This window comes from Epithele typhae, assembly GCF_022376455.1.
Source record: "Epithele typhae strain CBS 203.58 chromosome Unknown BXZ73scaffold_42, whole genome shotgun sequence".
In the NCBI taxonomy this organism is placed as follows: Eukaryota; Fungi; Basidiomycota; class Agaricomycetes; order Polyporales; family Epitheliaceae; genus Epithele; species Epithele typhae.
The window spans coordinates 160,291-184,697 of NW_025954233.1; the positions used below are offsets into that span (position 1 = coordinate 160,291).

The following is a 24,407-nucleotide window of genomic DNA, read 5'->3' on the forward strand; positions in this document are numbered from 1 at the left end:
ACATCGCTTACCGAGCTGGATCTGGAGAGACGCCGGTCAGGGCGACGGTCAATTGTCCAGGCACGCGGATCATGCGCACTCACGACTTCCGAGCTGCAGCCGGGGCTGATGATCACACTCCAAATGCCTGTGAATCCGCTCGAGTGTTGGAGCTGGCTTCGTGTCTTTGTCTGGCCTGTCGAAGCGCGTCGGACGCGGTCGGAGTGCGTGTCGTGGCGGTCGACGCCACGTGCGTCTGTCCGAGTCGAGGCGTCGACGACTTGTCGGGCTTTCGGCGGCGATACCGCCCGCTTGTCCACCCCGGGCTTTTCTGCGGTGCGAAAACAGTTCGGATGACAGAGAACGGGGGTGAGCTGGGCGATGACGTCGTTCGACCCCCTTGCGAGGGCGTGTCGCGCGGGCACGGGCAGCGCGAGACACTCGCAGACGTCACCTCCTCCGCCGCGTCGTCGCTGCTTATCGATACCACGGCCCGTCGGGCGGGGTGCGGGACCGTGGCAGCTGCCGGTGATCCCGTCGTGCGCCCCGCTGATGTCGACGCTCCGGAGCTGGGACTGCACGCTCAGCATCATGCATCATGACGGGAAGGGGCGACGCACGAGGACCCAATTGGTCGTGGGCTCGTGCCCATGCGGGGACCGTCGAGGGTATTCGCAAACTCGAGTCGCCGGGGCGGCTGCCCGTCGGGGCTGCGAGTGGTTTGCGTTCATCTCTTCGTTCATGGGCAGAGTGGCGCGAGCCAGGGGTGTGCGCCAGCCGAGGTCTCCTCCCTGCCATAAGCGCAGCGTGTACAGAAGCTTCGTGCGCGGCGAGATTGTGCAGGCAACGTTGCTGTGATGACGCGACCGATGCTAATCATGCAGCAAAGTCCTGGAAGAGATGTGGGCGGTGCAGCCCAACGTCAACGCTGGGCATCACCGGCAACGGAAAGCGAGGTCGGCAGCGTCGTGGCAGCGACGACGAGCAAGTCGCAAGACAGATGGGGGCTGGTGCCAAACGGTCGGCGCCAACTGCCGACGCCCGTGGCCACGTGGCCGACATATCTCATCCGGGCCCGATAGGCGATCATCGAGCCCAGTTGCTCCTAACCACAACAACCCTGTGCTTGGCGCGGCTTGTCGAACATCCAACCATGCCGCCGAAGCGGGGACACCGCGGCGCCCCTCAGCACCGTGTCTACCCCCCTGGGAAGCGACATATGGAGCTCATACCCTCAGTGAGCAGGAGCAGCGGTCTGGAGAAAGACGGCAACGCGTGAGTGTGCCTGTGGCTTCCAGTCCAATCAGTCCAAGACGTCGGCGGGCTAATGGGTCTCAGGGCTTCAGGCTGCTGAGCCCAAAGGTTCAGGAAGAGTATCGGGCGTTCATCCAAGAAAAGGTTTGCATGCTCTGCCAGCTGGAAAAAGGTATCATGGACGCTTTCGATCTCAATCGTTTGCGGTAGATAGATGCGTATTGGGTGAAATATCCTCTTGGATCCGGAGATGACCCTATGAGCGAGCAAGATGCCATCAACAAGAGGGAGATAGAGGGTAACCTTCTCATATTGCTCCGTGAGTAATCCCGCCCAACACCCCCCGTGCGTCCCGCAGAAGTTGATCGTTCGGACGTAGGAAAATTGCGCGAGGGGCTCCTGTCCATCAAACGGCGAGACGCGTTCGCACAAGAAGGTTCGTCATCTTCACCAGACAGATCCAGTCCCTTCGGCGTCCATCTCTCACCGACCCCTCGTCATGTGTTGTATGCTTGCAGCGTACGAGACATCTCTACATCTCGCCGTCCTATTCAAATCTCCGGTCCAAATCACCTCGACACTGTCGCACCTCTTTCCAGACTTCTATGTCGTACAGCGGCATCCCCGCCAAACCTCCTCTTCGACGCGCTCCAAGACCGTTTCTCCCAGGGAAACGTTACCTCCGCCTTCTTCACTAGATGCCGAAGCGACCATAACGACAGAAGAAGTAGCAGATGCCCGCCCAGGCGCGCTCTCGTCGACCCTGATCCTTCTCCTGCACCACCTCGCCACCGCATACCCATCCCAAGTCGCATTCTTCACACAACTGCGGAAGTTGCACCCCTCTCTCCAGGCCGCTCTGCGCGCCCCCGCGAGCCTATCGCACAGGAAGCCTTCTTCCGCCTCACCGAGATCACCGTCGTCGGCGGAGTGCCCTGCGCCCTCAGAAACCCCACCGCCCCCGCCTTCCAAGCCTGAACTCGCGGGTGGTGCGACCCCTATCGCAGACTCGCAGCAAGCCAAAGGACCGGGGGAGGACGCCTCGCCGCACGAGTGGCTCCGCGGCCTCGCGCGGTGCCTCCGCCGGCGAGACTACGCGTCGCTCGCACAACTCGCCCGGCCGGACGCCTACCTCCCGTTCGTCCGCACGAGGCCGTCGGCGCCAGCGCGGACGGAAGAGCCGAGGCGAGACAGACGCGAGGCCGTGGCCACCGCAGCGCTCGGCGCGTTGGTCGACGCGCTGGTCGAGCGCGCGCGCGCGACGGCGTGGGGCGTGCTCAGGGCCGCGTACCGGGAGCTCTCGCTGCGCGCGCCCGGGGAGCCCACGGGCACGACGGCGACCTGGCTCGCGCGCTCGCTGACGCTGGGCGCGTGGGAGGAGGACGCGGATGCGGAGGGCGTCGTGGAACGCTGGCTCGAGGGCCGGCGCGCGCGGGGCGAGGCGCGCCGGAAGGAGGGCGACGCGGGCCCGGTGGAGGGGCGGTGGGTGCTGGTGAGGTGACGCGCGGGTCCGGGGATGAGGATCTATGCAATAGTGGGTGCGATTGCGGGAGCGGGGGATGTATTTTGGTTCGAGGGAGGTTTGAGTAGGGCTAATTGTGGTGTCCGTGCCTATCGATACTGGAGAAGCAGGAGCACAAGGTTAATGTCGGGAGACGAGCCCCGAGGAGGACTGAATGAACACCTCGGCGCGTGATCATATCACGCCCGTTTTGTCAGGTTGAAACGGTCGAGCACAATCTGCACGATATCGCGCCATTCCGTCATGGCCCCGAGGCCTAAGGAGGGGCGCGGTGTGAATACGGGGAAGCGGAAGGACAGCAGGGGGGTACGCACCGACGTCACCACATGCGAGCATCTTCCCAATCGGACCGACGACGGTGTATCCGATAACTTCGCGCACGACTTGGAGGTGGCGCGCTGTGAGCGGATGCTCGAACATGAGGGTGTTCATGGCCGGGAAAACGTATGTAGGAGTGGACGGTGAAAGCGCACGCAGGAGAGAGGTCTGCGTTGTGCCTCACATTAGCTCAACAAGAGACCCAGAAACGAAGACAGCGTACTGCTAGATTGTCGCATGAGCCGTTAGCGATCTTGGAGAGCGTGTTTGCGGAGCAAGGCGCGATGAGCACTATGTCGGCCCAACGACGCAGCTCGATATGTAGAATCGGGTCTCCAATCTTGTATTCTCCCTATGGATATTTCGGTAAGAGTCGTGTTCTACAAGCGCCGTCTTTGGTCACGGACATATTTTCCCCATTCATCCTTGTCTCGCCAGACTCGGACACCGCTCCGTTCAATAGCCTCGTGGTCGAAGAACGACAGTGAGCTCTCGGTGGACACTACTTCCACTTTCACGGAGCTGAACTATAGGAGGTTGTCAATGGTGCTTAGTGGATTATCTGCTTGTGCACTCACAGAAAGCAATTCAGAGACGATGAGAGGCGCTTTGATCGAGGCTACGCTTCCGGTAGTGATGAGGAGCACATGAACTGCTCCCTCGGTGCGCTCTTCTTCCGCAACAAATTTGCGTTGCATGCTCTGCAGAATCTACTTGTGGAAGTGGTGGTCAAGTATATGTTCAGTCAGCGACTCCTGGCGTCATGGTGGATCAGGTAAGAGCGAGACCCGAGACTAGGGTCCCGGATGGAGCGAGGCGGGATATCGCGCGCACGTGCCGCTGATTTCCTCGGATTCGATCGAACGCGTCTCGCTTGCTGCTTTCTTCCCTCTCCGCCTCTCTCCTCCTCCCGCACACGAGCCACACACCCACGCCGTCCACGACCGCCATGAGCACCACGTTCTCTCTCCTTGGCCAGGGCCTCAAGCTCAATACCCGCGCAGACATTGAGCCGCATCTCGCCAAGTTCGACCCCACCTCGATCGAGGAGATTCATTTCGGCGGGAACACCGTCGGCGTCGAGGCCGCAGAGGCCCTCGCCGAGTTCCTCGCGAAGACGACGAAGCTCCGGGTGCGTCAACCTCTCCCCCGTCGTGAGCCCGTTCACGCTCACGAGCTTTGCCTTCCCCCCGTGCCGTCCGCGCCACTCGGACTCTCCTCCCCTGGCCGCACCCCGCGCGGGATCCCCAGGTCGCGAACTTCGCGGACATCTTCACCGGCCGGCTCATCTCCGAGATCCCGCCCGCGCTCTCCGCGATCTGCGACGCGCTCATCGGCAAGCCGACGCTCGTCGAGATCGACCTCTCGGACAACGCCTTCGGCGGGCGCTCCGTCGACCCCATCGTCCCCTTCCTCTCCTCCGCGCGCTCCCTCCGCGTCCTCAAGCTGAACAACAACGGCCTCGGCCCCGCCGGCGGCACCGTCATCGCCGACGCGCTCGCCACCCTCGCCCGCGAGCTCCCCGCCGGCACCCCCTCCGCGCTCCGGACGGTCATCTGCGGCCGGAACCGGCTCGAGGACGGCTCCGCGGCGGCGTGGGCGGCGGCGCTCGCCGCGCACGGGACGCTCGAGGAGGTGCGGATGCCGCAGAACGGGATCCGGATGGACGGCGCGGTGCGGATCGTGGAGGCGCTCGCGCGGAACGCGGCGCTCGCCCACTTTGACCTCCAGGACAACACGTTCGGGGACCCGGGCACGGACGCGGTCGCGGCGGCGCTCGCGCGCGGGGCGTGGCCCGCGCTGCGGGTGCTCAACCTGTCGGACTGCGTGATCGGGAAGGAGGGCGAGGTGTCGCCGGTGGTGAGCGCGCTCGCGAAGGGCCTCCAGAGCAAGCTGGAGCTGCTCCAGCTCCAGAACGACAACCTGGAGACGGAGGAGTGCGCCATCCTGGCGGGCGTCGTGGGCAAGATGCCGCTGCTCAAGCGGGTCGAGCTCCAGTGGAATGAGGTCGAGGCGGAGGACGAGAGCGTCGTTGCGCTCTTGACCGCCCTCCGGAGACAAGGCGGCAAGCTGATCTTGGACGACGATGAGGAGGAAGAGGAGGAGGAGGAAGGAGGAGGAAGAGGCTGAGGAGGCTAAGGAGAAACCCGCCGTGGTCCAGGACGAGACGGACAAGGCGGCGGATGCATTAGCAGACATGCTCGAGAAGGTGACCATCAAGTAACTTTCGAGGTTTTGGTTTAGACGGTTCGATGTAATTCTGGTGTTATACCTCTCACTCACATCCACATCCAGTTCGTATTTGTCTTCTGTACCCATCGAATATCCATCTAACATGTATACCAACCCTGGCTTTCTATGCGGCCTGTCGGCCTTGTCTACATCGAATCACCTATAGTTGACTGTCCAGCGTGAAGCAAAGGATCCACCACTTAATTCGCCACTTCGTCTGGGATCTTGCGTCGAGCAAAGACGTGAATGTGCGCCAACCCGGGCACACTCTGCAACCTCTGTGAACGCAAGCCATGAGCCCGCTGCAGCGCCATCCTCGAAACCCCGCACACACTCACCGGGGGGTTCACGAACCACGCCGTCTCCCACTCACGCTCGACCCAGCGCCGCTTGACGAACGTCGCGATCTCCTCCCCGTACCGCCGCACCTCCGCTTCCTCCTCCGCCGTCCCCCGCGGCGTCCGGATCAGCTTGTCCTCCGTGATCCCCCACTCGGCGAGCGCGGGCAGGCACGACAGCATCACGCTCGGCGACGGCGGCGGCGAGTCGTTCCCCGTGAAGCCCCAGAGGCCGTCCTGGTGCAGCCGCGCGGAGAGCGGGGACGCAGCGGGCGCGGGCAGCGACGGGGGGTAGATGGGCAGGCGCGTCCAGATCAGGCTGTGCTCGACCTCTGGGGGGACTGCTCGTATGTGGAGGAGAGCGGGGTGCGCTCAACGTCTGGCGGCGGAGGGCGGTGGGGGGGCCGCGGACGCACCGGAGTAGGGCCAGTCGTTCATGGCGATGAAGTAGAGTTCGGGGCGTGTCCGCGACGAAGTGCGTGGGTGCATCTGGGGGGAGTGGGGGAGCTCGCCCGAAGAACGCCTGGGCTTGACGGGGGCGTCGTTTGCAGAGGGAGCGGGGTCGAGGGAGGAGCGGAGGAGGGTGAGGGTGTCGGGCTGGCCCCAGAGCAGCCGGTATGTGCAGAGGTAGTTGACTTGAACGGTCACGGATGATGCGTTGGCTCGACCGTCTGGACTGCGATGGTGAGAGAAGGGTGCTCACCGATGGACCCATACTCCGCCTTGATGCCCACAGCCCAGGCGTTGTATCGACGCTGGAGGGCTCTGTCCCGCTTCAGCAGGCCGAGATCACTGATATGCACCCAAGGGTATCAGACAAGATCCGCTGCAATGGGAAGTTTGGGAAGGCACCCTGAGTTGACGAAGACTTTCAGCTGGTACCAGGAGAACTTCGCGGGGTAGTGCACGAATAGTTCCTCTCGCGTCGGCAGGCCAGTACCGAGAGGAACTGTCTCCGGAGAGAGCTGAGAGGTCTTCGGGTCCACCGTCATGGTACACCTGGACGAGGGGAAGAGGTGGAAGGATGGGAGAAGTTGGAGAGAAGTGCGCGCTCAGGATCGGATTGAACACAATGCCGGTCGAAGATGTCCGAGGGCTGCTGCGACGATCATGCTCCCTCCGTACCGGGCAAAGTTGGGGACGTCATTTCGCTGGCCGTCATGTATAGGCGGGCTCTTGAGTTTACATAAGGGGTGTGGTCGCAGTGATGGAGATGGGGAGAAAGGATGCAGAGCGGTACACGCCAGCCACAAGCACTCGAGATCCAACTCTCGGCTCGAAGACGAGGCAACAAATACTGGATATTGACCAAAGTTCAGAATGGTTGACGAAAATATCATTCGCGTGTGTTGGACCAAGACGAGTGGGACCGATACTATACATAAGACACGATACAATGAGGTAACTACTCCGTAGCATGCGACATTCATGAAATTAAGCCTCTGCGATCCTCTCGAAGAACTGCTTCAGGGTAGCAGCCAAGACGTCCGGCAGCGCCTCGACGTTCCGAAGCACGACGTAGTACTCGAACGGGAACGTGTCGAGGTACCGCGCCATCTGTAGGTCCACCTTCCCGTCCACCATTTTGATCGTTGGCCGCACCACCGACAGGATCGAGCTCTCGTTCTGCCCGGTCGCGCCGGCTACACCCTTAGAGTGCAGCGAGTCGATGATGACGAACACGACCATGATCCGCTGCTCCTCCGCGCGCCGCAGCACCGCCCGCAACTTGTCGTGGTCCTCGCAGATACCGTCCGAGACGATGATCTCGAGTTGCCACAGGTCCGCGGCGGAACCTGCGCCGCCTGCGCGCCGTTCGCGAGCACGCGCGAGCACGCCGAGGCTCGTCTCGACGAGTGAAAGCACCTGCGTGGCGCGCTGGTCGAAGCGGAAGGACTGCATGACACGCGCGCCGGCCTGCTGAGAGAAGGGCCCGCCATCGAAGCCGTGAAGGACGTCGACGGTCTCGCCGAAGCGCGCGATCGCGACGTCGCCGACCTCGAGCTTGCCGAGCGCGTTGGCGACGAGCGCGAGGGTCTGGAAGGCGAGGTGGACCGAGTGCGACTCGGCCATCGAGCGCGAGTCGTCGAGCGCGATGAGCACCTGGTACTCCCGCTGCGAGGGGCGCGTGCGGCGGAGCCAAATCTTGTCCTTCGTGAATTCGGAGGCAATGTACGGGATGATCTTCTTCATGTTGAGGCGCTTTCCGGTGCGGTAGTCACCGCGCAGACGGGTAGCCATCGTAGGCTCGAGGATGAGACGGAGCTGCTCGCAGAGGGTGTAGGAGAGATCATGGGTCAGAGCTTCGTACTTGCGCCACATGTCCTCGGCGCCGAGTTCAGGTTGGCCTTCGGCTTGCCATTGGCGAAGAGCGAGTTCAATATTCTGCTGCGCATCCTGCTCCTCAGGCTCATCCGAGGACATCGATACGTCGGCGGAGACAGGGGCGACCGAATGGTCTTGGGAGGAATCGGGGAGCCGAGAGCGGATCTCAGTCTGCGTCAAAGCACTCTTGACGTCGCTGCTTAATGCGTGGCCTGTGGACTCGCTTTGAAGGACAAATGACTGCGGTGGAAGAGTTGTTTCGTCGGAAGCTGCACTAGGAGGGTCCTCCACGGGTGGTACAGTGTTGAGATCTTCCATGTCCTCGTCGAGGAACTTGAGGTCGTTCAGCTTTGCAACGTCCTCTTGATACGCGGGACCCAAAGCCTGCATCTCCTCGGCTCCAATGTCGTTTTCAGGACGAAGATACTCCAGCTGAGAGTTCTGAGCCTCTGGGGCGTTCTGTTCTGGACGAGACTGCGTTCCGTCGCTCTCCATGATGTCATCCATCCGTTGCTTGATCTCTCGAAGTGCATCGCCGAGGCTGCGTAAGGGATTGCTTTGGAGAGGCCGGGGCTTGCTTTGTGAAGGCGCCGCTCCCTGTTGAGCATGTGTGGCACCAGCACCATCTTGCGCTTCGACCATCTCATTGGCATTGGTTACAGGCTCCGTGGGCCTAGCAAGGGGTCCGGCGGTTAGTTGGGTTCACAAATTAGGTCTATAGTACTCACTGATCCTCAGACCGCTCATCCTGAACAGATTCCGTTTTGGCTTGCTGCTGTTCTTCAGGTACGCCAGCTTCTCCCGACGACGAGGGTCCTTGGCCGCCCTCGCCCTGAGTAGCATCTGCAACAGCTTGTTCGCCTTGTTCGCCGCTGTCTTGACCAGAGCCAGCGTGCAGATCAGGCTGTGCTGTCGCTCCGTCGACGATATCCTCTGTCACCCCTTCAGGAGGGGGCTGGTCGTCTGGCGCTACCTGGGGGTTGTCGGGGTCGATGACCATCCCATCTTCCGCTTCCTCCGACACATCGTCGCCAGGCCTTGCTTCGTCTTCCTCATCTCCTTCCTCGCCGTCTCCGTCTTCCATCTCGATGTCGTCGTCAATGTCTCTGTCTTTTTCGCCCTCCTTACCGAAATCTAGGTCGTCAGGAAGATCCAGAGTCTTGGCGTCTTGGACAAAGTCATCAAGGGGTGCGCCTCCTTGCTGATCTTGCCCCGTCTCATCTTCCCCATCCTCTGAGCGGTCCTCCTGCATTGCCTCTTCCTCCTCTCCATCTCCCGATTCCTGCGTCGCTGCTTCCCCTTCATCTTGCTTCTTCGGCTGCTCCTTGGGTCGCTTCCCCTTTTGATCCTCCTTCGCCGCCATCTCAGACTCTTTCTCCTGCTGCTTTGTCGAGTGATCGTCCGCCTTCCCGTCGTCCTGGCGCGTATCATCTGGCCCACTCTCGTCTCCCCACAGCTTTTCATCCACCGCTGAGGGGTCCATCGCGTCGAGGTCGCCCACCTGCTCTTCAGGCTCCACGTCGTCTTCGTCCTGCTCCTGCTCCTCGCCCTCGCCGTCCTCCTTCTCCGGCACGTCTTGCATCTTCCCGCCGAAGTCTTCGCTCATCTCTACCGCGTTATCCTCCTCCGCGCGCTCGACGTCTTCGTCCGCGTCCGCCTCGCCCTGCAATCCCTCGACTTGGCTCTCATCCTCGATCTCCTTGCTGACGTTCTCCGTGCCCGCGCCCTCTCCTAGGCCCATGCCGTCTGCGTCCTGCGTCCCTGCCTCTCCAGCCTCGCCCTCTGCACCCTCGGGTGGCTTGCAGAACCCGTCGCGCGCGACCGCGCGGACGACGGTGCATATGACGTAGTCGAGCTTGAATAGGGACTTCGTCCACGCGCAGTGGTTGGCGAGCTGCGCGAGCGCGAGCGCCAGGTACGTGTCGAGGAAGGGTAGGGCGCGCGCGAGGCGCCGTGAGAGCTCGTCGGGGTGGGCGTGGAGGGTCTCGGCAGTGACCTCGTCGAGGAGCGCGCGGACGTCGGAGATCTTGAGCGCACGCGTCACCTGGGAAATGAGGCGGGTCTTGTCGCGGAGGAAGCGATCGGGCGTCTCGTTGACGTCGTCCTCTACGGAGGCGGTGGGCATGGGTAGAGCGAGGATGCCCTGTACGCTAAGGAGGAGGCGGTCGATGAGCCCACCAGTATTGTCTGAGGCGACTTCTCGAGGGCCATGCGTGAGTTGGGACCGTAGAGAGAAGGAAGATTGTTGCAGCCACTCAAGAACCGGCTTTGTGAAGTGAGCGACGACGTTGGGTGCGTTGTTCCATCCCACGAGCAACCTAGAGACCGTCTCGACGTGTTCAAGGGTCTCTTTTATGACTGCCGCTTCACCTAGAAAGATACGTGAGTGGGAGACGGGATGAGTATGAGCGACTTGTTTACCTTCGAGAAGAGCTGGAATTTGTGACGATTTCAAAGTCTCCGCGATCGTCACCAAACGGCCAAGGAAGGTTCTGGAAGAGGACAGTATCGTCTCGGCTTCCGCGATGACCACAGGCAAGGGTTCCGTCTCTGGGATTTCCTGCAGGAATCGCCTCCATACAACGACAATTTCGTCGAGTGCTTGACATAATCGACCCAAGTCTTCCTTCATCGTCGTTACTCGGTGGTAAGCTTCTACACCGACTGCAGCGATTCGGGGAGATTCATACGCCTGTTGAAGTCGTGCAACATTGATGCGGAGTTGGTGATACTCGTTGACAGCTTCAACGAAGCTAGGTACCTATAATGAGCACGGAGTGGCATCACAATAATGAGATGATTGCTTACGAAGCCCTGGCCTCGAGTGCAAACGAGAACGCAGACTCGACGAGGTTGGTGCCACGCTGCAGGTCGCGTAATCCTATGTCATCGTGATGGCTTGACAGAGAGGCACGGAGCTCGGGGAGCAGCTTGGTGAGACGCATGAGGTATTTCTCGCTCTTGTCGAAGTGAGGGAGAGCTTCGTCGTGTTCGGCGATTCGCTGCTCCCTCAGCCAACGTGGACTACTCTGCTGTTCCAGCACTTCTGGCTTCATGTTGACGGCTAGCCCGATCCTCTTCAATTCCTTGAGCAGGTCGCTCCAAGCTTTGCGTTTCCGGACCAGGAGCGCCTTGTAGAACTTTTCTTTCTGCTCCTTGGTTGTCGCTGGAGGGGGGCTGGAGGAAGCAAGGGTCTGCATGTTCGTGATGATGTCCGCAGAGAGCTCCTCGAGATCTATTGGTACCAGAGAACCGATGACGGAAGATATGCGACCTCCAATGACCGCGCGGAAATTGCGAATCGTCTTGTCAAGGTGCAGCAGATGGTCGGGAAGAGCGACTGTACCGGAAAACGCGGGAAGAGGAGCGATCTCAGCAGGAAGGAGAAGAGTAAGTGGGTCGTGGTCGGGGTTCTGCTCGTCTGAGCCAGCAGCGCCGGGGACAAGATGCGCGGTGATGGGTTGCCGAAGGACCTCCTTGAACTTCCGTATACACTTGTACAATTGCCTGTGGGTCCGTTGAGCGCTTTGCTTGAGCGCGTGCACGTTGATGTCCTTCCAGCTCGCGAGCTTGATAAAGTTGCGGATCTCTTTCTCCAACGAGCTCTGCTGACTTGACAAAGAGGCCGCGACCTTCTGGGTGAATTGAGAGTAGTATATGCGGGTGAAATAGAGGATATTGTGTACGCGGCGAGACGCAGCGGCTGCTTCTCCAATCTGGATATTGGCAAGTTCCGTGACGAAGACTTCGAAAGCGCGTAAGAGGTCCAAACGTGCAGTGAACTGGCCAAGCGGGCTCGAGGTGATAAACGTGTCCAGGAGCGGCACGAGGCCTTCCAAGTAGGTGGCCAGCGCGTTGATATTGCTGTCTTCCTCTTGAGCAGCCGCGGAGGCGCCTCGAACTGTCGCCTCGTACAGACGGAACCACCACTCCGAAGTGCCTTCCGCGAACTCTTGTGCCTGCGTGTGTAACAGCCCTTTCCACGAAGAGAGCTCTAAGCGGCGCCACGAGACAACCGTGCTGACCAAATCCTGCTGGTAAGCTTTGAGGGTGTTCTCCCTGTTCGCGTACATTTCCCAATCCTCCATCTGTAGAAGAAGCTGCTCGATCGCTGACAGGACCTTCGCGACTGGACTTATAGAACCGAGGGAAAGGATGGCCTCACAACGTGCGTGGAGGTGTTGAAGTACCATTTGATCGGGCCACTCTTTGATCAAGGAACGAGCCGTGTGGTCACGCGCTCCAAGATGCTAGACAGCTTCTTGATCTCCGGAACGTTGGGGTCGGCATAGAAGTTGTAGGGTTTGTTGACGCTACGCGAAGCGCCGTGGAGGACAGAGAGATGGTCAAGAAGAATTGAGATCTGGTACGGGCGACTTGAGCTATCGAGTACCTCCGGGAGAGCAGCAGAATGGGTGATGAGAATTTCCCGAGCGAGTCTTCGTTGTAAATCGATGTGACTGGGGCTGAGCTGAGGGGTGTCTTGTACGAACAGACTCAGATGAATTGTCGACAATCTTCTGACATCATCGGCACCGACAAGGTCGGAGGATTTGCGTGAGGTCGAGGAACCGACTTGGGGGGCATCCTCGTCCAGAAGGTCTTCGTATTCAGGGAACAGAGAGAGGAAGTCCTGTTCCTCGTTCTCCGCCTCAGTGGCAACCGCATTCGATTCGTTCCGGTACAAAGACTGTGCTTGACGCTCTGCTTCCTCTTTCCTCGCTTTATCGATGAGCCACAGACCAAGGGCTTGCTCGTAGATCTCGGCGATCTGGGGGATGTACACAGAACAGTCCGCGCCTGAGAACACGTCAATAGACGCTGCAGCCAATCTCCAAAGGACATGAGAAAACTGGGAACTGGACGGGTGCTGGCCTAATGACTGGCGGACACGGAGGCTGGCAATGGAGGGCGGGAACGAAACGAGAGTGCCAGCGGTGGAACCAAGGTCCTTGATATCAGCCTCGTCGGAATTTGCAACGTCGGCTAAGAGACGCAGGCCCAGTCTCAATTGAAGGAGGGCCAGATGGATGGGTCCGCTGATATCTCTGTATTCGGGGTAGACGGAGTCCAGCCTCCTGGAAAACGCAGCAATTGACTCTTGAACAACCTGCTCTCGCATCTGCGCCGATGTACCCTTGGTTTTCAGAGCTGAGATGATCGCGTCTATCTTCACTGGTGAGATCACCTGATCAAGGAATTGCGATACTTCCGTCCAGTAGGCGTGAAGCTGAATGATGCTCGTGCGGTTGCTTGTGGTGCTACAGAGTGTGGGCATGTTGTGGATGAGGGTCTGGAGCGATTCAGAGAGGTGCTGGATGATGAAGTTGTCCGGTCGCCCGATTGTCCGTTTTTCGTACGCGCGCTGCAGTGCTAGTTCGTCCTCCAACAAGGCACGTTGCTCTGACAGAAACCTCTGAGAGCACTGCAATATCGCGGCCGGGTCGATTGGGATGTTGGGAACGTAGAGTTCTAGCAGGAACCTCGAGAGGGCGATCCAGCATTGGCCCAACTTCAAGAAAGATGCCGTGTCGTCGTGTCCCATAAGGGCCAAAAGAGGGAGGCGTAGATGTCGGTGGTAAGGGCCAGAGAGCGACGCAGGAACGCTCTGGTCAAATAGCTGAACGATCCCAGTTTCCAGATTAGCATCACGGCCCCAGTTCCACATACTCGAAGTTTGAGTCGACGTGATACATGACGCAACCTGCCATCAAGTTAGTAAAACTTGTTTGTCGAAAGGGCCGGAAGAACTACTAACGATTACGACGGTCCCAGCCAGCATATTTGCCATCTGTGATGCGCGACTTGTGTGTCCCATGAGCTGACCTGTGAGGAAACCGATACGTCTTCGCAGCGCTGCTTCGTGTGAGGACAGCTTGGCCATAGCTCTGCGAGTCTCGTCACTGTTTCCAGTGACATAAGTACGTTTTCACCTAGATTGTGGTATCACACTCACCAGAGGAGCGCCGTGCTGATAAGTTCCACTGGGTGGCAGAGTGCTGAGGGCCCCGAGAGCTGAGATGTGCGTAAGCTCATGGAAGTGGCGCTGTAATGCAAGACAACTTACTTCTCCAACGGAAGATGCGTCCCACAAGTCGTTCAGCCACTGCGCTTGTGCCTGCGTGAAGGTAGACAGCGGGGCTAAAAGCGTGTTAGTAGCTTGTCCGGGCCCGCGACTAAATTTACGTACATTCTTGAGAATCTACGAACCACGCAAGGCGTCTGAACACCATGAGATTCTTGAGCGGAGCCTCAGGGTCCGAGTGACCATAGTCCACGAGCTCTTTCAGAATCTGTAGAGCAGTGGTCAGCCATGCATAGATGGATGTAGGAAGGTTCTTACCGTGAGAGACTGGGAAGAAGAGGTCAAAAGAGCCGCGAAAGCATACAGCTGGGCTTGGAGATAAGCAAACTCTGGACCAGAAGTACTTTCATCCGCCGATGAGGGGGAACTTGCAGATAGGCGCTGTGAACTGGTGAGTACGAGGATATTTATGAATTTGATTCACGAACTAGTTCAAGCTGTACGGTCAGAGCCAACAAGACGTCTTCCTGAGCCACGTTGGAGGCAGGCATCGTCCACATGGCCATGACATCGGAAATTTGTGTTCGCAATTCTGTATAATGCAATCAGTACTCCACCGACTGATGAACCTATGACGTTACATACCGATATCATGCACCTTACGACTTGCACATTCAAGTGCAGTTATTTTGCCTCCAGTCCTGTCAATAGCAATAGGAATTGAGAGTGCTTGCCAGAGGTCCGTCAGCGCCAGTCCGGACGTTAGTGATACGGTTTCTTCTAGTGCTTTGACCCCGTCGACGATGGATCTGAGACCGAGTGCATCTGAAGTCGTAGTTGCAAGAGCTTGGCGGAACCACTCGACCATTGCAAACGCCAGCGAGAAGTCAAAAGTCACCGAGATGTCAATTGCCTGACGCAGGAAGCGTCCGAACGATACCGTTTGTGATAGCATGTCGATGTCCTGATGGACTTGTCAGTCTCAGTGCACCTCGACGATACTCAAACATACCTTTGTTTCAACGCGGTTCAGATCAACCTCGCTGAGGAATGCTGTCGCAGCGCTCTTGATGATCTCAACTAGTGCTTTGGCCTTCGCCGCCGCCTGAGCCTGTGCGCGAACGCGATCCGTGCCATGAACAGCACCGTTGGTATAGACCGGTTCTTCCAAAGGCTGACCGTAATCAACTGATGTGGAGACTAGCAGCCGGAGTAGACGTAGAATTTTTGTTCCGGGTTCAATCACGAGCGTTGATTGAGGGACGATGGCGAACGGCTTGAGATAAACATGAGCAATTTGCAACCCACTCACCTGAACCCGCACAACTCACCTGCGCAAGAAGAGCATCAGACGGGACGTGAAGGGTTTGGCTGAAATCCATCCGCATTTGGATCGTAGTAGAACAAATGTGACTACATTCTAGCGCTTCCAACAGTGACCGGACTGAACAGAACGTCTCCGAAGGTGTGCTGGAGAGGAATCGATGATGATGATGGAATGAGAGAGGGGCTACGTGGCTTGCGATGAAATAGTTTAACGCGCGGTTTGGGTGAGTGGGCGGCGAAGGACGTAGAGTTGGAACGAGATCGGCGATTGCAGCGTTGACGGAGTCCTCGAGAGCGAGTCGGCAAGAAGATATGTCCAACAATGCGGGAGTCTCGAGATCTTGCAATCCACGTCTGATCTGGGCTTGAAGAATGATGGACCTCTTGAGACTAAATTCATTATCAACGGTGTTAGGGAAGCACCGGATGTGAGTGAGTATGCGCTTGATGTCCTCGTCGTTCCAGGTAGATGATAGTGCGATTTCGATGCCACGGTTGCGCATGGCCCTGGAAAGTTCTCCGTACTGGCTATCGACACACATGAAGAGTCGGAAGTTGGGATGGGGTCTCAGCACTTGAACTTCGCCGTTAACCGCGCCTCGCTCGTTCAGCGTCAGTGAGCCCCCGATCTCGCACAAGGAGTTGAGTCGATCAAGAACGGAAGGGTTGCATAGATTAGCTCCGTCGAGAAGAATCCAGTGTCCCTCCTTCAGAGCACGAACAAGAGCACCATCGACCCATTGAAGTTGGGCCGCTTGTGGACATCTTGATGACAGCTGCCCCACCTCGATTCGCGCCCGCGCGCATTTAGAGCGATATTGACTCGGAAGGTCCTCCAGGCTATCGAGGACTTGTGAAAAGCTCCGCACGATTGCGGGAAGATCTGAGGCTGAAACAGGGCTGGGGAGATGCTGAAGAGTGGTTAGGTAGTCGGATACCGCGTTGTACCGAGGACCCGAGACAGAACGGGATACGTCGTCGAGGATGTCGAGGAGTTCTTGAGCGATGAGATTGACAGAGTAGCTGAGGTCTATCTCCTCGAAACTTCCAAGAATGTCGGAGGCGTCTGTGGCGTTGTTGATGGAAACTTCGTGAAGGATATGTCCTGACATGTCAGCAATAGTCCTTGCTATACTCGTCTTACCACTATCCCGCGGGCCGGTCAGGATAGCAAGCCATCCGTGCTTGATGCACATGCCGAGAGATTCCAGTGGAGACAAGGACGCCTGTAGGATGCACCCTGTACGCGAAGTCGAGGAGCGAGTCGCGCGAGCTGATTGATGGTGGCCGATTTGAAGACTTGACGGGGAGATTGAAAGCGAGGAGGTGGTGATAGGGTCCGTGGTAGAGAAGATTGCCGAGAAGTGAGCGTACGCGCGACGGCGATCTTCCGGTGTCCGGAAACGCTGGAGTATGATGGGGAAGAGGAACTGCGCTGGATGAACGGGGGATTGAGGATGTTGGAGGAGGGAGGCCCATCTGATGACATCGCGAAGGTTGAACTCCCAGGGCGCGCCTTCTCGGGCGAACGATCGCATGACCATCGTCTCCTCGTTGAGAACCGACATGTAGGAGATCATTTTCTGCAAAAGGTCTTCCGGGTATCGAGGGAAGAGGTTGCGGCAGATGAGGAGAAGATCGTTGGGCGACATCTCCTGTACGTAGACCTTCGTGAAGCGGTTGAGGAACGACTTCGGTAGACCCTTCCTTCCGCCTCCTTGATGAAGAGGATTCTGCGCGGCAAAGATGCGGAACGATGGATGGCGGACGAATGATCTTCCTAGCTCCGGGATGTAGACCGTGCCTCGGTGATCGAGGACCGCGTTGAGTCCCTCGAGGACAGATTGGGGCGCGAGGTTCATCTCATCGAGGAGGATCCAGTGCCCTTCCTGCAAGGCGCGCAAGAACTCGGCGTCTTTCCATGCAAACTGGCCAGGCTCGCCACCCTCTACCGGAAGGTCACAGCCAAAAAGGTCGACAAGATCTGTCTGGTCGGAAAGGTTGATTCTGCAGAGACTATGCCCGCAGATGTTGGCGAGCGCAGCGACGAGACTCGTCTTGCCAACTCCCGGACTACCTTCAAGCATGATGGGCTTCGGGAGCTGACATGCTCTGACCACGCGCATGACATTGTCGCGGGTGGTGGGCGCTTCCAGGCTGAAGTTGGGAACCACGGCGGCAAGAGGCCCGCGAGGAATGGCGAAGGGACCAAAATGAATATTCTTGTCATCGCCCGATGGCGCTTGCTTCTCGGGATCGATCGAGGTTGGCGCGAGTTCGTTCAGCTTGAGAACAGCACCAGACCTGAGACGGCCGAGGGCCTCCTTTGAGTACGCTGCAAGTTGGGGCATCGTTCCAAGCCCGTCCAAGAAAGTCATCTCGGCTGCATGATGCTGCACGGCTGTGAGTTTGAATTGAGGGGTGACAGTACGCAATACTCACGAAGATCTCGCTCGCCGTCATGGACGACGCCGTAGTCTCACACAGGGTCGCGTTTGAGAATGACACCCAAGCCTGTTTGCTGGGTGAGGACAACGCCAGAGACGCGAGGAGCACTACTCACCAAGATATCTCGTAAATTTGCGAATGTGTGATCACCGACAGTAGAGCAAAGCCATTCAACAAAATCTAACAGGGGCTGGGTGAAGACCTTCAAGGAGTCGTGCTGCCACAACGTTTGCACGATACACTCTAGATCCCGTCGATCGGTGATGGCGGGCACCCAAATCTCGGTGAAGCGATTGCGAAGGGCAGGAGACAACTCTTTCTTGCCATAGTCCCCACCAGGATTCATAGTCGCAACAAGCTTGAAGTCGTCATCGGCTTTGATTGCTGGGATCTCCGCGCTGTCGGAACCACACTCCGCGAGGACGATGGTGCGACCTGTCTCCAGAACGCTGTTGAGACGTTCGAGAACCGAGTCGTCGGCCAAGGAGATCTCGTCGAGGAGGAAGACATCACCGTTGCGCATGGCTTCGACAAGCGCGCCATCGCGCCATTCGAACAGAGCGGAAAGGCGTTGCAATCGAGCTCGATGTTCATGCAACGTGGTGATGTGCTCTGGAGACGAGGTTGGTGATTTGAGAAGCTTGTCGATGACCTTGACAAGAGACTCGGGATCCCGAGCGGTAAGCGAGATCCCAAGTTCCGACAGTACCGCGACGGTCTCGCGAACAGTTTCGACTTCTGTCGCTGCCTTGTTGCGAATTGGTCGGAGTCCGCCGATGAGGTCCGCAGTTTCCGTGTTTTGATGGCAATTGACGCTTTGCAGGGTGCGACAAAGGACCTCCGCGTACAGCTGGCAGACTGACGTCTTCCCGCACCCAGTCTCGCCGACAAGCAGGACGGGCTCATTGAACCGCAGGGCACGTGCCGTGAGGACGAAGAGGCGCTGCATAGCGGCGGTCCATACGATTTGGGTCGAGGAGGGCATAGGGCATCCAAGGTAGTCCGAGGGATCGAACTTGGGGCGCTGGAGATCGTACAGAGACGACTCGTCGATACGGACCTTCATCACTTTTTCGATGACCTCCTTCACCACGGCCTTGTCGTCGTCTCTGCGCGCGCGCTCGGCAAGGAGCATGTACCCGTTCGTCGCGAGCTCCTCGTATCCAACTGCGTCTCTGCCAGCCCAGCGGAACAGATCACGGAGGGTGGCGAACCCTTGCTTGCTCTCGAAGACTCGGCTGGTCTGCCTGCGCTTCTGAAGCTCCCTAAAGACACTGACGATGCGTTGACCGTAGGATGGGGCGATGCGACACCGCTGGCACAGGATCGTCTCCAATTCGGCTTGTGGGACGTCTTCAAAATGGACCTCGAGGAACCGGTTGCGAAACGCCCTCGAGAGAATCTTGCGTCCCGCGTAGAGCCCGGGAGGATTCTGGGTAGCGAAGAGCATGAAGTGAGGATGGGGCCGGACGACCTCTTGAGTTTCGGGGATGACAAGCTCTCGGTTGTCGTCGAGAAGGCGGTTAAGAGCTTCAAGGACGTCGGTCGGGGCCAAGTTCAGCTCGTCGAGGACGATCCAATCGCCCTGACGGAGGGCCCTGACGAGTAGGCCTTCCTTGAAGACGAGCTTTCCGGTGATCGGGTCCGAGACATAGGTGCCAATGTACTCTTGGATGTCCGTGTGTTCGTGGTTGTTGATCCGAACGAAACGATGCCCCGTGCGCTTGGCGAGGTATTCGATGGAGCTAGTCTTGCCACTAGACGTGGGGCCTTCGATGAGTACAGGAAAGCGCTTGGCGGCAATGATACGCGCGAGGTCGATGAGCTTGGTCTCGACGGAAGGCGTCATGATGTAATCTTCTGCAATATCTTCAGGATAAGGGCCTCGTTCGAGGTAGAACGGACCGAGCTTCACAAACGCAGAGGGGTCTCCAGGGGGTAAGGGTTCCTTCATGAGCAACGAGCGTTGATTCCTGACTCCTGCAAGAAGATGCTTCTGTGCCAACGCAGTCACCGCGGCCGCACTGGGACTGTCCAAGGCCATGGTGAAAGCCATGAGACAGCCTTCCCACAGCGCCCTCCTCAACGAGTACGAAGGGGCCATGTCTGATGCGAAGGTCAGCGCACGGGCAAGGGTTCGCATGCTGAAGTGTGGCCTGTGGTTGGCGCCATCCGCGATTTGTCGTTCTTCTGCCAACCCCTTCACCGCGGTGTAGAACTCCGCGACGTCCATGATTGCTCCTTTGTCGCCTACTGCAGAACCGCCGATGTACTGAGCCACGATGGTGAGCAGCGTGTCCTTGTCGGCATCCGGTGGCGGGACGTCCAGCTCGGTGAAGCGCGAACGGATATGAGGAGGGAGGTCTTTCTTGCCGACGTCAGTGGCTGGGTTCATGCATGCGAAGAGGCGGAAGTCAGGATGGCGAGGAATTGGCTCTAATGATCCTTGCTCAGTGAGTGTGATGGACGCAGTGGGACCGTGCAACAAGCTGGAGATTGATTCCAATGTTTCGGACGTGGCCAAGTTGACCTCGTCAAGCAGAATCCTTCGAAATGGTGTCAGGGTGGGCCCAACTCAAAGATGCTTACGACATACCAGTCGCCATTCCTGAGCGCCTTCACCAGCGGTCCTTCCACGAACGCGAACGCGAACTTGCTCTTCCCTTGCACGTGTTGAATCTCGAATGTCCGTACGTCATGCTCGAACGCCTCCCAAGCACCGACTGAGACACCAGAGTTTGGATTGGCCTTTCTTCGTTTACGAGAGGTCCCTCCTTCCAGTTCCTTGCTATAGAAACAGTAAGGACACCGTCACTAAGCGCAGTCAAATGAAAAGGCACTCACTCATCTTCTTCCGCCTGTCTCGTCGTAAGCTTATCCTTCGCCATCCTCACTGCCTCCAACCACATCGCCGCCGCCCGCTTCCACTTCCTCTCCTGGACCGCCTTCCTGACAGCGTCTTCGAACTGGGCATTCTGCTTCTTCCTGTTGAACAACGCCCCGAAGAGCTCAACGAAGCGTTGGTAAAGCTCGCCCCCAGGGATGCGCGCGTCGACGGGTTTGAAGCCTCCGAGGATGTCTGACGACTCGGTCTGGTTGGAAAGGTTGAGGGAGATAAGAGGCCGGCGAAGGAGGGCTGCGAGATGTGTTACGACGCTCGTTTTGCCAGTGCCGGTCTCGCCCGTAAGGAGGAGCGGCTCGCCAAGTGCGATGGCCGAGGCGAGGCGGGAGATGAGCGACATCGCTGGACGATGCATCGCGAACGGGCGGGTGATCGCGGGAGCCATATCCACCGAGCTTGCGCGGGCTGGGAGACGACTGCGGCCTGCACGAACGGCGACGATACGACCGTTGACGTCCTTCTCGATGTCGAACTCTGAGGTGCGGTTGTTGAGGATCCAGTGCATTCGTTCCTCCGTGATACCCAGATGGGTCGCTGCGACACGAGCGACGGCATCGAGGTGAGCGCGTCCAGAGGCGGTGGTCGCACCCACCCCGAAGAAAACGTCGCGCGCCTCGAGGTAGATATCCTCGCGAATGGTTGGGTTGGTAATGAACATGTCGAGGGTGAGAGGTTGTGAGAGGTCTTCGTCGCAGTCCATGGTCTGGAGGTTGGAAGGGAGGAGTCCACCAACGCGCGTGCAAAATTTCTCAAGCTCGCGAATGCCAGGGTCCCGGATCGACGCGGAGATCCCGACAGCCCGTACGCCCTCCCAAAGATTGATGGCACCTTGCGCGAGAGCACCGGCGAGACGAGGAAACTTACTGTCCACGATGGTCCTGAGATCGCGGGATCCTGGCGAGTCCATCACGGCTTCGTAGAACTTGTGGGCGCCGAAGAAAGTGGGGGAAGGGAATGTGCCCTGGCGAGACAGCTGCAGGGAGCGCGTAGCAAACAAGGCAAAAGAAGCTTGGGCTTCAACCATTCCGCGACTAGGGACGTTCAAACGTGCTCGACCTCCAATCCATTTGTCGGCGCCCAAAGATTCGACCAGGGGCTTGAGGACTCCCAACATCTCCATTGTCGCGCGGTCGATGTCTTCGAGTACGACCCATTTCCCCTCACGCATGGCACGGACAAGGACACCTTCCTTCCACTCGAATGTACCGGGTCGGGAGGGGGAAGAGACGTAGGAGCCCAAAAGCGATCGGGGATCAAGAGATGTGTCGGCAAGGTGGATAGTGACAACATGATTCCTGGAGGAAGGGTGGAGTGTTTGAGCCAAGTGCGAGATGAGGAGACTCTTGCCGGAAGACGGAGCAGAGGTGAGCAGGATGGGGACGTCTAGTGACAAGTGCAACGCAATCTGTTGTAGTGCTCGGCTCGTAGTTGGTGTATCGACGAGTGGTGAGGATTGGGGAGTTGGGCGATCGGAACGCAGCATTAAGACACCGTGTATATTTGCAATCAGAGGGCTTTGCATCGCGTCAGACGAAAGGTCGTTCACAGTAAGGCAATAAGCGTACCTCAGCTCAGCGGGATGAATAGGCTCGCTTGAGTCCGTGTCGTCGTTGATATAGTACTTTTGTGGATGCGCGAACGCGTTCCTCGCCTGGGTTACTCTCTCTAGCTCGAGTACCGGTAGGACCCAGCCATCCACTTCGCGAGGGTTCCCGTCCTCGCCGTAACCGAAGGCGATCTTGCACTCAACTTGAGAAACCTCCCCCAGCACTTCCTTCTCGAGCTTCACCCGTTCTCCCTCCATCATCCCAGCTTGTAGAGAATAACACCGGATGGCGAGAAAACGAACGCCATTTGGGAGATCTTGCGCCCCGACGAGCTTCGAGAGGGGAGAAAGAGGCCACCCTAATGATCGGGGAAGACTTCGATTCGCTTGCAAGATCCGGTAATATACGAGTAAAATGCGTTGGAGGATGTCATTAGACGGGGGCGGGTTTGAAGGAACCACATGGAGCGGACCACGCTCAAGGACCGGCAACCGCAAGAGCGAAGCCAGAACACTATATAGGCAGCTATGAGTACCTGCGAGGGTTGCAATGAAATATGACGTACGGAAACAGCTCTTGGTGCACCTCCAACATCAAACAGAGTGATTCTAGCTTGTCAAGCAACTCGAGTTCTTCCTCCAGCCACCGTGCGCAAAGGTCAATGAGGATTGGCCGAAAGAGGGTTGATACTGTCATGGTGAGATGTGGGACATGAAGCAAAGCAGAGAGAGCGTCGAGAAGAGCACGTCGGGAAGGCGCATTTTGTAAAGAAGCATTGGCGTAGGGAATTCTGGCGGGGAGCAGGTCGTGCAGCTTCTGCACTTGGCCTTTGAGGTCGAATCGGAGGGGGTCGGGGAAGGGGGTATGCTGCTCCGTCATGGCTGTCTCGCGAATGAGAAGACCCCGGGGTCTGGAGGGCCCACGGCAATAGAGACGCGAGTGCAGTGAGGAGGGCAAGGGAGGTCGAGCCCGCGGGACAAGCGTCCAAAAATCCCCCGCGCGGAAAAATCTTGCCAATCCCAATAAGGAAGTCAAGCGCACTGAACAACTTCGCCGCACCTGGACCTCACATCAATCAGGTCCCCTTAGCCTGGGGCACGGGGGGGGATGGCCCGGGCTAAGGAGACCTGAATCCGTGCTCCCGCGCATGTTTGAATAATGTCCTCAATAAACCCGAGGCAGTTTCCGGGTTCCCTGAAGGGAAGTATTCGAACGCCCTCCCTTCCAAGTCCCCCAGCCCATCACGTGTCCCCATCCTTCAGATCTCCCATCAGTCCGCGTTATCTCTCCCGCCCCCGCACGCGTTATCTCCCGCGCCCGCGCCCACGTTATCTCCCGCGTCGGCGCCGCGCGCCTCCCTGCCCCGCCACCCGTGCTCGCTGTGCCCGACAGTGAGCTCGCTGTCCCTGCACCCTGCCTCCCCCTCCGCTCCGTTTCCCTCCGTTCTTTTTGTAATCTACTTGCATTCACAATGCGCACCTAATGGTACACAATTCAATGGCCACACCTTCCTGGGTGTGCCTGCACTGAGCCCTCAAACCTCCCAAAATGCGTGCAATACAGGAACATATACAAGCACTCAAATGATCGGCTAAGTGCTGCATCAGATAGTTGTAGATGAGAGCTACTCTATCATAAAATCGCAGTTGGATAGCTAGAGGGGTGCAGGTATGATGTCATATGTTATTTCAGAATGACATACCCCACAGTGATATGGTATATGCATATATCGTCTTATGTACACCCCGAATCGTACCTAGAGGTCATTCAGAGCGCGTTGCAAAAAGAAGCAAGCGAATAAACGATGTCGTGGTGAGGATATGACATATGCACAGAAGGGGAGTTGGCTCGAAAATGCGGCCTTCATATGTTTTTGTGTAGACCTCTGATCACTTCGCATCTTGTTGCATTACGTTTATATGTATATGGAGAGCTCAGATCGTCAGTTTTATGCTTATCGGTGAAGGATTGAATACAGGCCATGATATGTCATTATTCTATGACATAGAGTATAGCGAGATAGCATGCGCTCCGATTGTTGTTCTGAAAGGCGGAACAGAACGGGGTGTTCTTCTGCTCAACGATGCAGAAAGAATATTGAAGAATGGTCGAGAAGTGGTTGAGATATGCCATATGAGCTTGAAGTGTGCAAAGTAGTGTAGGTGGTTCAAGGGCGTCCTTTGTGCAACCT

General features: G+C 58.0%; 5 protein-coding genes across 5 annotated transcripts; 2 read left to right on the plus strand and 3 right to left on the minus strand.

Annotated features, from left to right (window-relative positions):
- Positions 1–1,198: 1,198 nt before the first annotated feature.
- BXZ73DRAFT_50634 (uncharacterized protein) lies at positions 1,199–2,734 on the plus strand (the record flags this gene model as incomplete). The annotated part of the gene is made up of 5 exons (XM_048020474.1): positions 1,199–1,254; positions 1,326–1,377; positions 1,444–1,552; positions 1,613–1,669; positions 1,752–2,734. The coding sequence occupies 5 exons, from the start codon at positions 1,199–1,201 to the stop codon at positions 2,732–2,734; spliced, it is 1,257 nt and encodes a 418-aa protein (XP_047875600.1).
- Positions 2,735–2,934: 200 nt separating this feature from the next.
- On the minus strand, positions 2,935–3,771 carry BXZ73DRAFT_50473 (flavoprotein; the record flags this gene model as incomplete). The annotated part of the gene is made up of 5 exons (XM_048020440.1): positions 2,935–3,011; positions 3,070–3,241; positions 3,297–3,425; positions 3,481–3,600; positions 3,652–3,771. The coding sequence occupies 5 exons, from the start codon at positions 3,769–3,771 to the stop codon at positions 2,935–2,937; spliced, it is 618 nt and encodes a 205-aa protein (XP_047875601.1).
- A 251-nt stretch (positions 3,772–4,022) lies between these two features.
- Positions 4,023–5,203, plus strand: BXZ73DRAFT_103599 (RNI-like protein; the record flags this gene model as incomplete). The annotated part of the gene is made up of 2 exons (XM_048015628.1): positions 4,023–4,205; positions 4,325–5,203. 2 exons carry the CDS (start codon positions 4,023–4,025, stop codon positions 5,201–5,203), a joined length of 1,062 nt encoding a protein of 353 aa, XP_047875602.1.
- Positions 5,204–5,505: 302 nt separating this feature from the next.
- Positions 5,506–6,635, minus strand: BXZ73DRAFT_91303 (uncharacterized protein; the record flags this gene model as incomplete). Its single annotated transcript, XM_048025929.1, has 5 exons — positions 5,506–5,583; positions 5,644–5,984; positions 6,060–6,278; positions 6,347–6,435; positions 6,496–6,635. 5 exons carry the CDS (start codon positions 6,633–6,635, stop codon positions 5,506–5,508), a joined length of 867 nt encoding a protein of 288 aa, XP_047875603.1.
- A 442-nt stretch (positions 6,636–7,077) lies between these two features.
- On the minus strand, positions 7,078–23,095 carry BXZ73DRAFT_50519 (midasin; the record flags this gene model as incomplete). The annotated part of the gene is made up of 20 exons (XM_048020449.1): positions 7,078–8,610; positions 8,759–10,030; positions 10,079–10,338; positions 10,390–10,721; positions 10,777–12,218; positions 12,245–13,588; positions 13,694–13,854; positions 13,954–14,109; positions 14,159–14,306; positions 14,482–14,585; positions 14,657–14,957; positions 15,153–15,269; positions 15,325–16,230; positions 16,282–17,712; positions 17,762–17,833; positions 17,883–20,313; positions 20,364–20,555; positions 20,612–22,183; positions 22,310–22,741; positions 22,782–23,095. The coding sequence occupies 20 exons, from the start codon at positions 23,093–23,095 to the stop codon at positions 7,078–7,080; spliced, it is 14,520 nt and encodes a 4,839-aa protein (XP_047875604.1).
- Positions 23,096–24,407: the final 1,312 nt, after the last annotated feature.